The sequence below is a fragment of the Bos indicus x Bos taurus genome, chromosome 3 (assembly GCF_003369695.1).
Source record: "Bos indicus x Bos taurus breed Angus x Brahman F1 hybrid chromosome 3, Bos_hybrid_MaternalHap_v2.0, whole genome shotgun sequence".
Lineage (NCBI taxonomy): Eukaryota > Metazoa > Chordata > Mammalia > Artiodactyla > Bovidae > Bos > Bos indicus x Bos taurus.
The window spans coordinates 82,053,087-82,070,697 of record NC_040078.1 but is presented as its reverse complement, the minus strand read 5'-3'; the positions used below and the strand labels follow the sequence as shown (position 1 = coordinate 82,070,697).

The 17,611-nt window shown below is 42.8% G+C and overlaps 1 protein-coding gene across 2 annotated transcripts in view; it reads left to right on the top strand.

The window, feature by feature from the left end:
- Window positions 1-17,611, top strand: part of PGM1 (phosphoglucomutase 1) — a 65,770-nt gene that overhangs the window by 37,329 nt on the left and 10,830 nt on the right. For both annotated transcript variants that reach the window (XM_027537030.1, XM_027537029.1), the window contains exons 5-7: window positions 1,629-1,819; window positions 3,486-3,640; window positions 7,669-7,784. In XM_027537030.1, coding sequence (XP_027392831.1) covers window positions 1,629-1,819; window positions 3,486-3,640; window positions 7,669-7,784 — 462 coding nt within the window. The remainder of the gene's footprint in view (window positions 1-1,628; window positions 1,820-3,485; window positions 3,641-7,668; window positions 7,785-17,611) is intronic.

Here is a 17,611-nt window from a genome sequence, read left to right as displayed (position 1 = left end):
TGCTTGGGGGTGTGGGTGTAGTCAGGGATTCTGTAGACAATGGCACCCCACTCCAGTACTCTTGCCTGGAAAATCCCATGGACAGAGGAGCCCGGTGGACTGCCGTCTATGGGGTCGCTAAGAGTTGGACACGACTGAGCACCTTCACTTTCACTTTTCACTTTCATGCATTGGAGAAGGAAATGGCAACCTACTCCAGTGTTCTTTCCTGGAGAATCCCAGGGACCGGGGAGCCTGGTGGGCTTCCGTCTATGGGGTCGCACAGAGTCAGACACAACTGAAGCGACTTAGCAGCAGCAGAAGCAGCAGACACTTCCTTCAAAGAGCTTGTGATGCTTGGGGAGATGAAGTGGCTAAGAAACCAACCACTGCCAGGCCAACAAAATGAGGGTTAGATAAAATTTCAAGTATTCTCCTTGGGGTGTGGAGGAAGGCGCAGTTTGACTGAAGGTATCAAGACAGGTTTCTTGGAAGAAGTGGCAACCAATTCAAGCTTTTATGAAAGAAAGATGTAAGGTGGTGGAAACTCCAGTGATGGTTATGCCCAGCTGAGGCAGTGGCTGCAGCCAATGCATAAAAGATGAAAAGGAGATGTCACATTAGGGGAATGAGCAAAAGCCTTGGTTGGCTCGAGTACGGGGCTTGTGATGGTGTATTTCCTAGGAGAAGCTGGTCTCCAAGCTGACGTCTTTCTGCAAGGCTTTCAGTTGTTCCTCAAGAGTCTCAGTTTCTATGCCCCTCATGGCTCTGGCTGCCTTGTCCTCATTCTGGGGTGTGTCAGTAGCCTCCTTAGCATGCCCCCAGTGGGAGACACGTATTCTATATTGTCCTGACCTCTGCCGCATATATTGGAACCTTCCTTGGTTGAAAGCATTTAGAGATGATCGTAGCACTAAGTGTCACTGTGAAGTATGTGACGGGTTTGCCCTGTTGTGTGTTGTTACTGTGTTTTTGTCTGTATTCTTTTAATCAGCTTGTTGGATAGCTTGATAGAGGAGAAAGATTAGGACTCTGAATCCTAGCTCTCACTCCTACTATCTGTGTAAGTTTGGGCAAATAGCTTCCTCTCAGAACCTCAGTTTTCTTATCATAAATTGGAGGTGGTAATCATAATACACAAGCCTTTATAAAATATGGGCTGTTGCTTGTTCTTGGTGCCTCATCTCTATTAACTCATTTAATTCTCACATCTACCCTGTAAAGGTAGCTTTACTATTATTATTCTCATTTTGCAGTTGGCATAGATGGAAGCACAGCAGAGATATTAAATAGCTTAAATAACTTTCCCCAAAATGGTAGAGCCAATAATTGACAGCTGAGATCTGAACCCAGATACTCTGATTCCAGAGTCCAGGTTCTTAAAGCGCTAAGTTGTAGCACCTCATGGGCCTTTTTGAAGGACTGAGGAAATGTTTAAGAAGCACCTGTGTAGCAGGATCTTCATAAAGCTTCGCTTCCTCCCCTTCTCCCACTCTTTCCTAATCCCTCATTATTCCTACTTGTAGAACTTTCTACTCCAGACTCTCTGCGGTTTGTGCCATTTTCCCTAGATTGCCTCTACCTAGTCCCCAGTCCTCACCTTCTGTAATCAGTTTCATTTCTGGTTCTTCATTTCATGCTCTGCATAGTTGTGGGACCATATGTGAAAAAAATCCTCTGTGAAGAACTCGGCGCCCCCGCGAACTCGGCAGTGAACTGTGTTCCCCTGGAGGACTTTGGAGGCCACCACCCTGACCCCAACCTCACCTACGCAGCTGACCTGGTGGAGACTATGAAGACAGGAGAGCATGATTTTGGGGCTGCCTTTGATGGAGATGGGGTGGGTAAAAATGCATTTAAGTGAACTCTGATGCAGGCCAGGCCTAATGTGCTAAATGGGGGAAAAGCAGGCCCTGCAGCCTGGAGTGCAGTCAAGCTCCGTCACTGCACCTGGAGTCAGGGCTCAATTATTAGAAGACCCTCTTGACAGGATGACTTGAAGTGGAACCATGTGTCTAGTGTTTGCTGAGGAGGGCAGGGTGATTAGGGCTTGGTTATCATGTCATGACTGATGCTCCATGAGCTGACTGGGTTCTCGATCTCCATCCTTAGGTAGATTTTTGCTCTTAGCCAGCAGCTGGATCCTTCTTCAATCTCTGGAAAGGGTTTTGGCCATATGATATACCCATCTATTCATTCACATTAGCTGAAAGATGAAACTATAATGAGAGAATTAACAGTTTATTCTTTAGCTACAGTTAATATTTGAAATAAACATGCTCTTTTATTTGCACTGGTGAATATGTAACAGACAAGGAGGGACAGTTTCTTAGAGATAGTAAACACTACACATATTTACTTGCTTAAAAATATATTTTGGTGGTTGCTATTGTTCTTTAACATCAGCTGGAATTCATTGTTTCCTATAAAATAGGTTTTCCAATATTAATATTTGGGGAATATTAATATTTGGGAAATAGCATAGGTTGGGACATTACCTGGTGGCTCAGTTGGTAAAGAATCCACCTGCCAGTGTAGGAGATGCAGGTTCGATCCCTGAGTAGGGAAGATTCCCTGGAGAAGGGAATGGCAACCCACTCCAGTATTCTTGCCTGGAAAATCCCACGGACAGAGGAGCCTGGTGGGCTACAGTCCACGGTGTCTCAAAAGAGTCAGACACGACTCAGTCACTAAACAAATGAACAAGCAGACTTTATTTTCAGTGTGTCTTTCTGTTGCAGTGCATCCTGGGTTTCCTCTTTACTCTCAGTTACTTGAGTACTTCCTGTGTATCAGGCACCAGGAGAACAGTGAGGTGACACCATATTTTGTTGGGTCCTGCACCAAATGGAGGTGCCAAGATTTAGGAGCCTTTCCTTGAGGAAATCTGCTTTTTCCTTGGAGAATGCTTGGTAGACCTGAAAGTGAAAGTGAAGTCGCTCAGTCGTGTCCGACTCATTGCAACCCCACGAACTGTAGCCTACCAGGCTCCTCCGTCCATGGGATTTTCCAGGCAAGACTACTGGAGTGGGGTGCCATTTCCTTCTCCAGAGGATCTTCCTGACCCAGGGATCGAACCCGGGTCTCCTGCATTGTAGGCAGATGCTTTACCGTCTGAGCCATCAGGGAAGCCTAGCAAGCTTTAAAGAGCCCACATTTCCTCTCACTGTGATCTCTGCTCTCTTCTGGGAGAGAAGAGAGGTGTTTGGTTCCAGAGTTTGGAGAAGGTCAGGGAGGTTACATTCAGCTGGCCTCTGGAGGGAGAACAGAGAATTCAGCCTGGAAGGAGTTTGCGCTTTAACTCAAAACAGTTTTAGCTCTTCGGCACGGAGGTGCCATTGGCCCAGCGGTACTGTACAGATCAATTAGGAATAAAGTCCAGTGTCTAGAACCCAGTATGAATAAATGTATCAGCTTTAAATTTTACAAAACCTCCATGTAAGATCGTTTGGTTTCTTCAGCACTTTGATTAAAAGATCTCTCTTTGAATCCCCCTTCTCCCAAAGGATCGGAACATGATTCTGGGCAAGCACGGGTTCTTCGTGAACCCTTCAGACTCTGTGGCTGTCATTGCTGCCAACATCTTCAGCATTCCATACTTCCAGCAAACTGGGGTCCGTGGCTTCGCACGCAGCATGCCCACCAGTGGTGCCCTGGACCGGTAGGTCTCTCCACTCCCTTGCTTCCCAAGCAGGCCCTCATAGCACCAGGAGCACCCTTCCTCCCCTTTCAGTTCAGACATCTGATGCATACATAGTGTGTTATCTAAGGGTTTTCTTTATGAAGGAATGGTGTCCTTTTTTCTGGATTGGATGTGCCCCACTGTGCTGCTTTAGCACTCTGCGTCTCTCCCATCCTGGCTCTTCTCACGCTGTGTGCTGATACTCTGTTTACTTGACTATCTGCCCTGTTGAACTCGAAACTAATACAGAGAAAAGAACGTCCTTGTCACTGTGCTAAACTCTGACTGATCACGGCGTGCCTGGTACACACACACACACACACACACACACACACACGCCTCATTTTAAAAAATGAATGATTGAATGTTAATGAATAAATGAATGGATGGCACTTCTGCTGTAGTCAAGACATCATTCTAGAGACTCACTTTCTCTGGGCAGTGTGCACAGAGTAGGGATGAAAGACTGATGTAAGATCAGTATTTCAACAGAACTTTTAAAAAAATATTCCCCATCCAGCCCCCATCAGATGCCCATACACACAAGCATAATAAATGTTCATTTATTCAAAATCTGAATAAACATAAAGCTAAAATAGTTTAAAAAATACATTCAGTTTTGGAGAAACAAGGAACCCAGTGACAGTAAACAGTTGGTATCTTTGACTTGCTTGTTTATTTATTGTATATCATCTCATTTGAAAAGGCTTTAGGTTAGCTTATGAGATCACATTTAAAACATCTGAAAAATGGAAGTCATAAATGAGCACAAAGCAGAGATGTTGACTACATCATGTTCAGATCAGATCAGTCGCTCAGTCGTGTCCGACTCTTTGTGACCCCATGAATCGCAGCATGCCAGTCCTCCCTGTCCATCACCAACTCCCGGAGTTCACTCAGACTCACGTCCATCGAGTCAGTGATGCCATCCAGCCATCTCATCCTCTGTCGTCCCCTTCTCCTCTTGCCCCTAATCCCTCCTAGCATCAGAGTCTTTTCCAATGAGTCAACTCTTCACATGAGGTGGCCAAAGTACTGGAGTTTCAGCTTTAGCATCATTCCTTCCAAAGAAATCCCAGGGCTGATCTCCTTCAGAATGGACTGGTTGGATCTCCTTGCAGTCCAAGGGACTCTCAAGAGTCTTCTCCAACACCACAGTTCAAAAGCATCAATTCTTCAGTGCTCAGCCTTCTTCACAGTCCGACTCTCACATCCATACATGACCACAGGAAAAACCATAGCCTTGGCTAGACGAACCTTTGTTGGCAAAGTAATGTCTCTGCTTTTGAATATGCTATCTAGGTTGGTCATAACATCATGTTAGGTGTCCAATAAATAGTTCCTGGATGAATGGGTAAAGAACAAGTGAATGAATGAAAGGCTGAGGCTAGGGAGGAAGAAGAATGTATGTACTTGGTTCTTATAATCATAACTATTGCTCACTAAACATTACCTTATGCTAGACACTAAGCATATATTTTAAGTCATTTAATTCTCAGATTGGCTCCATGAAGTAAATACTGTATTTAACTCCTCTTTACAGATGGGAAAACAAAAGGAAAAAGAAGTTAAATAATTTGCCCAAGGTGACCCAGCTAGTAAATGATAGAGCAGGATTTGAACCCAGAACCTTTGCTCCCAAACACTGGGATGTGCAGTGCAGTAGTTTTCTGGTGGGTGTGTGTGTGTGTGTGTGTGTGTTATAGAACTAGTGCTGACTTCACTTCAGCTAAGAAAGTAATGACTAATATCATATAGTAATTTGTAGTTGACACTTTTTTTTTTACATCCACTGTCTCAATTGATCCTCATAGCAGTCCTTATTTTATTTTTTTACTCGTTTTGGAGTATAGTTGATTTACATTATTGTGTTAGTTTCTGCTTTACAGCAAAGTGAATCAGCTATAATTAGATATAGCCAGTCTTTTTTAGATTCTTTTCCCATAAAGGTCATCACAGAGTATTGAGGAGAATTCTCTGTACTATACAGTAAGTCCTTATGAGTTATCTATTTTATATATAGTAGTATCTATATCGGAGAAGGCAATGGCACCCCACTCCAGTACTCTTGCCTGGAAAATCCCTTGGACAGAGGAGCCTGGTGGGCTGAAGTCCATGGGGTCGCTAAGAGTCGGACACGGCTGAGCAACTTCACTTTCACTTTTCACTTTCATGCATTGGAGAAGGAAATGGCAACCCACTCCAGTGTCCTTGCCTAGAGAATCCCAGGGATGGAGCCTGGTGGGCTGTCTATGGGGTCGCACAGAGTCGGACACGACTGAAGTGACTTAGCAGCAGCAGCAGTGTGTATATGTCAGTTCCAATCTCCCAATTTATCCCTCCCCAACTCTTTTCCCCCTTGGTAACCATAAGTTTGTTTTCCCATCTGTGACTCTATTTCTATTTTGTAAATAAGTTCATTTGTACCATTTTTTTTTTTACGATTCCACATGTAAGTGATATCATATGATATTTGTATTTCTCTGGCTGACTTACTTTGCTCAGTATGGCTATCTCTAGGTCCATCCATATTACTGCAAATGGCATTATTTTGTTCTTTTTTATGGCTGAGTAATATTCCATTTCGGAGAAGGCAATGGCACCCCACTCCAGTAATCTTGCCTGGAAAATCTCATGTATGGAGGAGCCTGGTGGTCTGCAGTCCATGGGGTCGCTAAGAGTCGGACATGACTGAGCGACTTCACTTTCACTTTTCACTTTCATGCATTGGAGAAGGAAATGGCAACCCACTCCAGTGTTCCTGCCTGGAGAATCCCAGGGACAGGGGAGCCTGGTGGGCTGCCGTCTATGGGGTCTCACAGAGTCGGACACGACTGAAGCGACTTAGCAGCAGCAATATTCCATTTATATGGTATTTGTACCACATCTTCTTTATCCATTCATCTGTCAGCCAGAAGAGTAGTTAGCAGCCGTTCCCAGGACTCCACAGCTACATCAGAGCTAGAATTAGACCCTGGTCCTTCTGCCTCCACATCCTCCCTCCAAAGCTGTGAGCTGGTTTGTGGCCACACTATTGTCCATTAGACTGATCAGGTCCTGAAATAGCTTCTGTGTAATCCAAAAATAGTCTAATTCCAATTTATGTGGATTATATGTGATAATCCACATATAGAATCACAATGGAAAATACTTCATTACCCAGAAAGAAACTTTATTTTCACAGTTTTAAAAATCATAATTTAATTTTCCTCAAATATTAGAATTGAAATATGATATTGTTTTGCTAGTGATAAGCATTTTGGGAAGCAAATCTCACTAAAAAGGTGAATGAAATGTAGGTAACTCTTCCTGTTCAAAGGGAAAGGAATCTAAAAAAAGAGTCCCTCAAAAGTTTCAGATAGAGTAAGGATAATATAGGGAGAAGTAAAAGATGTGTTGCAGGGGACAGGGGACCACGGATTGGTGTGGATGCAGCTAGAGCTGACAGGAGCCCCCGGGCCCTGTCCTCGCGGGGCCTTCCAGGGAATGAAAGGAGCACTGACCAGATCGCAGGCAGTGGTCATCCTGGCTGTGTGACCTTGGACTGAGTCACGTAACATTCTGGGTCCTGTTTCTTTCTCTGTGAAATACTGACCTTCCAGACCCAATATCTTCTGGCTCTATAATTATAGGTGCATCGAAACATCATTGTTTTGTTCATTATGGAATGGTTATAAATGCTGTCTGTATCCAAAACACATGGGTTTAAATAGCCCCCCAAACAGTTTTGTCCATTTTGCCACTGTTACTTCTTCTAAAATATTAAATTCAGTGACCTGAATTAATTCTTTCTTCGTACTCTGCTCCCCCTCCTCTGACTCCACATATAATAGCCCATTGTGCATGAGTTTTTTCATACGATTTTCCACCAATCTTAGAATTATGTGTACCTCTGAGCAATGCTAAGTGGGAACCCTTGATTACAATAACGGTTGCTATTTTCCATCCCTCACATGGCTACCCTAGCAGTCCTGCTGTGATGTAACTTTGATTTCATGCCTTTGAAGGGTGGCTAATGCTACAAAGATCGCTTTGTATGAGACCCCAACTGGCTGGAAGTTTTTTGGGAATCTGATGGATGCAAGCAAACTGTCCCTTTGTGGGGAGGAGAGCTTCGGGACTGGTAAGTATGCAGCCTTGAGCTGTTTTTTTCCCTGTAAATGCTACTTGCAGTGAAAGCTTAGACTGCTAAAGCAGCACTGAAATAGCAACGGTAGCTGATATGTCCTAAATCAAGATACAGCTTATTTATAACAACCCTGATGGAGTGTACACATTTGAAAAAGCAGCGAGCACGTTCCACCGGGGAAGGTTAATTTTACTTTCGGAGGATCACATCTACCAAGGCAGGAAGTTTGGGCAGCGTGGCCATTGAGTCTGTGGGGATTAAACAGAATGATAAACACATTTTTCTCCCCTTAGTGGTCAAGGAAACCTTTATAAATGTTTTTATTTCTAGGAAGAAATATGGTGGAGTGAGTCAGTTTTTCGTTTTTATTTAAGAGACGTTTTCACCACAGTGTTAAATCTTCTTCTTTAATAGGCATATGTTTTCTGTAGCAACAGGTTGTAATTTATTAAGGTTATGTGGAGGGAGACCATTAGGGTGGAACTGAGTTGCTAGGTAATCAAGAAATTGGCCATGAAGCTCTATATGTGAATTGTGGTGCAATGAAAGAGAAGAACATGGTATGCTTAGGGGATGTCCCACGATCCTTAGACCCCACTTTCCATGTTCTCCCTTCTTCTTTGTAAGTTTTTAAAAGTTTAATTTATTTTTAATTACAGGGTAATTGCTTTCAATGTTGTATTGGTTTCTGCCATACAACACATGCTTTCCCTCCTTTTCTATGCCTTTCCAGTATGGACTTGAAGTCCCACTTCCATGACCTTCCCAATGACCCCATCCTACATCAGTCTCTCTCTTTTCTAAACATTCATTCAGGCTTGTGGCCCTTTCCCCAGGGTGGTCTCCAGCAGCCAGGTTGCAAAGTACTTCAGTGGCCATATTTCCTCTCCTCCTATTGCCTCTACCCAATATTTTGAAGTAAAAGAACCAATCTTCTTGATCCTCAGTACTCTTCTTCCACCCTTTGTCAAAGAAAAATTCAAAATCTATCAGCCTTGCCATTGAGTTGCAATTCATGCTGGTTAAACAGAATAAAAGGCTGATTTCTTTTCCTATAAATCCTAGGATGGGGTAGATGTTGTTGTTGTTCAGTCGCCCGGTCGTGTCTGACTCTTTGTGACCCCATGGACTGCAGGATGCTAGGCTTCCCTGTCCCTCACCATCTCCCAGAGTTTGCCCAAGTTCATGTTCATTGCATTGGTGATACCATCCAGCCATCTCATTCTCTGACACCCTCTTCTCCTTCTGCCCTTGATCTTTCCCAACATCAGGGACTTTTTCAATGAGTTGTCTGTTTGCATCAGATGACCAAAATACTAGAGCTTCAGCTTCAGCATCAGTCCTTCCAGTGAATATTCAGTGTTGATCTCCCTTAAGATTGACTGGTTTGATCTCCTTGCTGTCCCAAGGACTTTCAGGAGTCTTCTCCAGCACCTTAGTTCAAAGGCATCAATTCTTTGGCATTCTGCCTTATTCAGCTCTCACAACCATACATGAGTACTGGGAAGACCATAGCCTTGACTAAACAGACATTTGCTGGCAGAGTAATGTCTCTGCTTTTCAACACACTGTCTAGGTTTGTCATCGCTTTCCTGCCAAGAAACAAACAGCTTCTGATTTCATGGTTGCAGTCACTGTCAGCAGTGATTTTGGAGCCCAAGAAGAGGAAATCTGTCACTACTTCCACCTTTGCCCCTTCTATTTGCCATGCAGTAATGGGCCTGGATGCCACGGCTGTAGATTTTTTAATATTTAGTCTTAAGCTGGCTCTTTGACTCTTCTCCTTCACCCTCATCAAGAGGCTGTTTAGTTTCCTCTTAGCTGTCTGCCTTTAGAGTGGTATCATCCGCATATCTGAGGTTGTTGATGTTTCTCCCACCTATCTTGATTCCAGCCTGGAACTCATCCTGCCTGGCATTTCTTATGATGTGCTCAGTGTATAGGTTAAACAAACAGGTGACAGCAGACAGCCCTGTCGTACTCCTTTCTCAATCTTGAACCAATCAGTTGTTCCGTACAGGGTTCTAACTGTTGCTTCTTGACCCACATACAGGTTTCTCAGGAGACAGGTAAGATGGTCTGATATTATCATCTCTAAAAGAGCTTTCCACAGTCTGTCATGATCTACAGAGTCAAAAGCTTTATTGTAGTCAGTGAAACAGAGATAGATGTTTTTCTGAAATTCCCTTGCTTTTTCTATATAATCCCTCAAATGTTAGCAATTTGATCTCTAGTTCCTCTTTCTTTTCTAAACCCAGCTTGTACATCTGGAAGTTCTTGGTTCACATAATGCTGAAGCCTAGCATGCAAGATTTTAAGCATGACCTTACTAGCATGGGAGATGAGTGCAATTGTTCAATGGTTAGCACACTCTTTGGTACTACCTTTCTTGGGAACTGGGATGAGAATTGACCTTTTTCAGTCCTGTGGCCTCTGCTGGATCTTCCTGATTTGCTGACATAATGAATGCAAAATCTTTATGGCATCCTCTTTTAGGGATTTGAATAGTTCTGTTGGAATTTCATCACATCCACTAGCTTTATTAACAGTAGTGCTTCTTAAGGCCCACTTGACTTCACACTTCAGAATGTCTGGCTCTGGGTGACTAACCACACCATCTTAGTAATCTGGTTCATTAAAATCTTTTTTATACAGTTCTTCCAGGTATTCTTTCCATCTCTTCTTGATCTCTTCAGCATCTGCTGGAGGAGGAAATGGCAAACCACCCCAGTATACTTGCCATGAGAACCTCATGAACTGTATAAAAGGGGTGGGCAGAATGAACTAATAAATTTGAGATGCCCAGTGACAAAATTCTAAGTGATTTAATACCCTTGAGGAAGTGATGTTACTTCTTGGTAATGAATTGGCTTATGGAATTGGAGGGTATTAAGAATAAGTTTCGGAGAAGGCAATGGCACCCCACTCCAGTACTCTTGCCTGAAAAATCCCATGGATGGAGGAACCTGGTAGGCTGCAGTCCATGGGGTCGCTGAGAGTCGGACACGGCTGAGCGACTTCACTTTCACTTTTCACTTTCATGCATTAGAGAAGGAAATGGCAACCCACTCCAGTGTTCTTGTCTGGAGAATCCCAGGGACAGAGGAGCCTAGTGGGCTGCCGTCTATGGGGTCCCACAGAGTCAGACACGACTGAAGTGACTTAGCAGCAGCAGCAAGAATGAGTTTGGAGGTTGAACAATGTCTACAAAAAAGGCTACATGATTTCCCAAGGTCTAGGTCTTTGGTCAGAGATATCAAGGCTACTGCTTAGTTCTGTCCTACCTCATAAAATATGGATGGTGCCGTATTACTCCACGGGATGCCAGATGACTACCCACTGGACCTGTGAGGTGGTCTCTGCCTGTGAAATCCCCTCAGTGTTATCCAGTGCAGGTTGGGATCAGTCATTCTTCCCTATGGGTGAAGCTGTCACTGAAGGCAGGTACCGTGTCTAAACCTTTGGTTTCCTGACTCCATGTACCTATTCCAGTGCTGAGCCTAATGAAAAGAGAAAAGTCTAGAACAAGGTCTTCCTGTGTGTTTGGATGTGTGGAAAGATACTAGTTCCATGAAGATCAGAAAACTTGGAATACACCTCTCTGTCTTGGACATTCATGATGATATTATCATTTGAAGATTCCAAAACATTCTGCCATAAGGAATCCAGTTTGCACGGTTTTATGTAAACATTGTTAACTGCAATATCTCTTTTTTGTGGTATGTTTAGTAACACATTGCCCCTCAGACCCATGTGGATAGCATTGGGCAAGGCGAATCAGAGTCCTAGGGCCAAGTCACCATCTAGGTGTTGCCTGGCTGGGAACAGGATTGAAGACAGGGTGCACAGGCTGCTCCTGCCTCGCGTGACAGGCCTTCAGATACCGGAGGGCAGTTCTCAGGTCCTCTCTTTTCCCGACCACCCATGCCTAGTCCTCCAGTCATCCCTCACTTCATATTGTTGATATACCTACCACTGGTTTCTGAATGTTTCCCCATTCACCAGTGCCCCTCATAGAAGATCATGTCTAGAACTGAGCCCAAATCCTCCAGGGCTGACTTGACAAGTAGAGAGTAGATGGATGACTATTTCTAGAGAACTGGACCCTGTACATTTCTTGATATGACTTTCATTTATGTTAGCTTTTTGGACATTTCATAACACTGTTTAGCTCATTTAATGTTGTAGATAATTATACCCCTTTAAGCTTCTACTCAGTAGCATTTGCCAAGAAAAGTCCCCAGATTACATTTGTGGAACTGATTTCTTTGAACCCAGGCATTAGACTTTAAATTATTCCTTGTTAAGGCTTGTTCTTATTTATTTATTTATTAACCCATCATCAAATACTAAGTGCCAACCATGGTTTTATCTTCCCTTTGATATCTTTTATATCAAAAGAAAGGATTCATCCTGAGAAAAATCCACAAACTTGTTCTCTCTCTCTTTGAAAAAAAGACAATTGTTCCATAATATTTATGAGAAAAACATTTACAAAGCCAGGCTCATAGCCATGGATCACCACTGCTGAGTGAGCGCAGCTGAACTTACTTAACTGAACTTCTGATCTACTTGTTTAGAGAGGAGTTAGATTCCACCTGCTATGTCCCTTGTTGGCAAATGTTTCCAACAGTTCCTTTACAGAGTGTCTCAGGATGGACATTAGTGATCCTACAAGCTTTGAAGTATTTGAATTCTATAGCTTAATTGAGTGCCAGGTCATTTATTTATGTGTTTTTCTAAGTTAGAGTAGAGGTAATTTCTCAGGAAAGCCTCCCTAACTTTCCAGAGTGGGTCAAATCCCCTTATTATTAGATCTCACAGCACCACACACCTCTCCTTCCTTGAACATAGTACAGCTGTAATTTTACAAGTATTTACAATTATTTGATTAATGTCTGTTGGTTCCACTATACTGTAAGCTCCATGAGGACAGGAGTCATATTTGTCTTGTTCTCCACCATATCCTCAGAGCCTGGTATAAATCCCAGAATATAATAGGTGTTCAGCAAACACTTGTTGAATGAATGAGAGAACACACTATTCACTTGGCACCCCCCATTCACACAAACCAGAGCCCTGGTGTAGGAAAGGAAAGGACTTTAAACATTATGCAGTGTAGTTTCCTGTGTTTTGATGGAGTCATGAGTGTCTAGTTGGTGCTCTTCTGCTTAGACACTCACCTCTGGCAGAATCTGGGACTCTTGCTGGGACTCAGCACCACTCTACTCCATAGTACAGAGCTGAGGACCCACGGTCTTTGCAAGACAAGATGACCTTTTATAAAAGAAAAGGAGAAATTTACTTGCAAAGAGGTGCAAAAGAGTCAGACTTCACAAGAACTGGCTCATCAAATAAAATAAATCACTAGCATTTAAATGCACAAGCTGTAAGATTACTCTTACCAAGTACATGGTAGTCTGTTCATGGTGGAGAAACAGCGACTGTCTCACGTGATTAGTGTGGCCACCAAGGCTATGACACTCATCAGTGTCACAAATGCCAGGGATGAAGGTGTTTTTGTTATGGTACCAGAACGGGACAGGGTGAACTTCCTATTTTTGGTTGACCTCATGGTACAGTTATTTTCCTCCTGAATTGTGGGTGATGATGCACATGTTTATACACAATGGTAGAGGGAAATCTTGAATTCTTGGGAAAACGGGAAGAAACGTGAAGTCACTGAATAAACTAGAATGTCACTGCTTTTGAAATTCTTCCTTGGGAAAAGGAGGGAGAGGGCATGGAATAGAGGGATAGGAAACCAGGTTGAGGAGTAACTTGGTATCATATGGAAATAGGCCAGTAAATTCTGATCTGGCCCAGTCTAGAGGTTAGCAATATTTTTCTCCCATCTCATCTTGAAAAGGTTCTAGAGATGATATATATTATATGGGAGTGGTCTCTTAAAGAAGTACAGCATTCATGCTTTGCAAATTTCCTTTAATTTTAATTTCTTATGAAAAACTCTTCATATTTATACTTCATCAGCTCATTCCTCAAATGTTTGTTGAGCTTTGGCTCTGTCCCAGATACTGAATTAGGTTCTGGGAACACAGTGGTAAGCACAGCTTCCCTGTGGAGGGCTCCACGGACGCCACATTTGAGGAAGGAAGTCAGACCCTGGCCAGGTTATCTCAAGGTGCAAAGCAATAGAATCTGAAGTACAGAATGTGCCAGGGACTGTATACTCAGGGCACCTAACCTGGTTTTGTGGTGAGGGGATTAGGTTTTTCTATCTAGTTCTCTGCCTGTTCTAATTTACATACCTTCGAGTACATTTTCCTGTAGGTAAATCTCCCCACAGGAAGGTTAGAACATCCTGTCTCTGGGAATTTCCTAGACAGACTATTCCCAACAGCACTGGGCTGATACCCTAATTATAACTAACTCTGTTAAACTGTTACCTGCATGTCTAGCTCTCCATCTTGCTCATCTGTGAGGGCAAGGAACGTGTCTCACTCATCTCAGTGTTTTCTCATATCCTTAGAACATGGTAGACACTGACTCATACTTGTTGAGTGTAAAATGGAGTTTGGGTTAAGACACATTTTCTGCCTGTCAAGTACTTACCAATTTCCTCCAAAGGAAACAGAAATTCTAGGGGCAGTGATGAGGCAGTGCAGGATAAATAGCTAAATGGAAAGTTTGAGGGTTGCCAAGGGGGAGCTTCCCCTTGAAGGCGGGAGTAGTGTGGAAAAGGCTTTCTGAGGCGCTTTCCTGCCCTTTCAGAGGGAAGTCATCTGTGCAGTAGAAGCCAAAGAGAACAGAGCAGGTCTGCTGGAGCACCGGTCAGTCAGCTGGGGTCTGGTTGTTCTTTGGGCAAACCCTTCCTGAGAGCTGACTGCACACCAAGCATGAACCGGGTACAACTCATAGTGTAGGGTGGGGTAAGAACAGACAGGGTGCGACAGAACAGAGGTAAACACGGAGGATAACAAGGAAGGCACCCTGGATAAGACGGAAGTCGAAAGTAGTTACAGATGTTAGCCAGGCTAATAGTTATATGTGGGGCAGAAATTTCCAGGCAGAGAAAACAGCATGTTTAGGAGATGGAAGGAGAAATAGAGATGGTCAGAGAAAGAGACAGGCAGATGCTCAGGTTTCCAGAGAACTCTGTGGAGCTCTTTTTCAGCTGTCATGGCCCATCCACAGACCGTGGCCTGGCAACAGCAGGAGCCTGGGCTCTCCTGAGGTGTTCGTATCAGTAAATGAAACCTAAGCCCTGAACTGTTGGCGCTTGGCTCCCTTAGCAAAGGTTGACATTTTTCTTGGCTAGGACCCAGAGTGTGCTCTGACTGAGCAGAGTTTATACATATCACAAGGTGCTGATTAGGCCAAAGTCGAGTGACAGGTGTTTGAAGATGCTGAAAGGGCAGAATCCCCACGGGCTTAGCTGGTCCCTGAACTGGACCAAGTTTGAAGAGACCTGAAGCAAAGCTTGCAGTTAGGACTAGTGGTGCTTGCTGATAGTGTATCCCCTTCCTTATACTTAAGTGGGCTTGGCGTCTTCTTTTTTTAAATTAAAAAATGATACCAGTAATTCATATAATAGGAAAATTGGGGAAGAAGAGAAAAACACTGTAATCCCATTGCACAGAAAAAAAGAGTATATTAGGTTATATTCCATTTTCTTCCCCAGTATGTATAGTTAAGGGACATTATTTTTGAAAGCTTAATGAGATAGTAGAGAGTATTAATTTTCCCTAAAAGTTTATTTTTCCCTTATTCATAATGGTACCTTATATTGGTTTCAACTGTTATATGGTACTTGGGCTTCCCTGGTGGCGCAGACAGTAAAGAATTTGCCTGCTTTGCATGGTACTTAACAGTTTATAAAAGATTTTCATCCTCTCTCACAGAAGAGTCTTAAAATTGTGTGAGAAAGGTGGCATTACTCCCATTTTACAGTTGAAGGAACTGTATGAGGCTCAGAAATGAGGCTCAGAAAAGTTACATGATTTGTCCAAATTCAAGCAGCTTATAAGTAAGTTTCAGATTCAGGTTTTCTGATTCTTAAATATAAAGCATTTTTCACTGACCCAAAACTGCCACACCTGCAAAAACAATAGTAGCTTGAGAAACACATCTACACACCATTGCCTTTTTTTCACTAGTAACTGTCATCATTCATTAGAACTCTAAAGAAAATGAAATTTACCCAGACTTCTTAAGTACTAGTCAGAGTTACTCAGCATTTTTATATATCCAAGGTGATTAGTGAGATTAATGAGAATTTTCAAAAGAGACTGGAGATTGTGTAAATGGAAGATAATATTTATTTATGTTATACAAGGCAGATATTTTGTTTAAAAATATTAGGTGTGTGATTTAGTTATCTCCGAGTAACTTGGTTAAAGTTGGGTAAGATTTTTAGATTTTATTTTCATGTCTACACAAAAAGCTAATTCTTAGAACAGGAAAAGCACAAAGGAATACTGCCCACTATGCTTTCAGCTAGTCTCCCCCTCCCCCCAAAATAGAAAAAGAAAACAAAAAGGAAGGAAGGACAGAATAAAGAAAAACAAACTTAGGGGCTCACAGACAAATAATTCCAAGCTATACACTTCTGTCATGAATTCTCATATACAGAAGTAGCTGCCAGGATCTTACTGCTGAGGGTAAACTGTTGCCAAAGCATATCATCATCTGCAAAAGATGTAGAAGCCAGAGAGCCAACTCTCTGTTGCTTGAAAGAGCAGTAAAGGCAAATAAAAGTCCATAGCTAATAAAATTAGGTAAACATTTGTAACTTTCTTGTTTAATGTGCTAAAAGTATTACTTAATATCTGTAGTTTTGCCAGCATACAGGTTTTGAGAACCACTGTCTCTAAAAGTGGTGTCTTAGAAAGACTCTTTTGGGGAGGAAAAAATTGTGTATTTTTATGAACCAAAAAAGAGAGAAGATGTTGCAGTAGATTAATTAATTGATTAATTCATTCATGTGCTCCTTCACAATCTGTTATTTAATATATTCCATGTAAGGGTAAATAAAAGATGCCTCCGAGAAATACATGGTTGAGGTGTGAAATGCTCATAAATGAATTACTGAGGCTTAAGGAGCAAGCATGGTGCTGCACCACAGGTTTAAGCAATCTTGTTATATAAGAAGAGCTGCTGCTGCTGCTGCTAAATCGCCTCAGTCGTGTCCGACCCTGTGCGACCCCATAGAGAGCAGCCCACCAGGCTCCCCCATCCCTGGGATTCTCCAGGCAAGAACACTGGAGTGGATTGCCATTTCCTTCTCCAATGCATGAAAGTGAAAAGTGAAAGTGAAGTCGCTCAGTCATGTCCGACTTGCTCTTCGCGACCCCATGGACTGCAGCCTACCAGGCTCCTCCGTCCATGGGATTTTCCAGGCAAGAGTACTGGAGTGGGTAGCAAGTAGGTCATAACCGCCTAGGGAAGCTGGGAGCTAGATTGGAGAAGATATTTGAGCTGGGTCTAAAAGGATGAAGAGAGGAAGGAAACAAACTTACTTCATGCCTCATTGCCATCATTGTGCTACTCTCATAATTCTAAGGAAAATAAGACCCAGTGAGAAGTCAAGAAGGACAGAGAGGCACATGAAGAATTCAAGGCATGATCATATGCAAAACATTATTAGAGGGATTGTATTGAATCCTATTCAGAAATCAGAAAGTGGAGCTCAATATCATTTGCTTTTTTTATTTTTAGAATAAGGACGTTAAAGGCAAAAAATGAGAGTTCTGTTCCAGATCAGGTTCTTGGAAAAGGGTTCCATGCATAAGTGGGTGTGTGTGTGTGTATGTGCTCAGTTGCTCAGTCATGTCAGACTCTTACGACCCCATGGCTGTAGC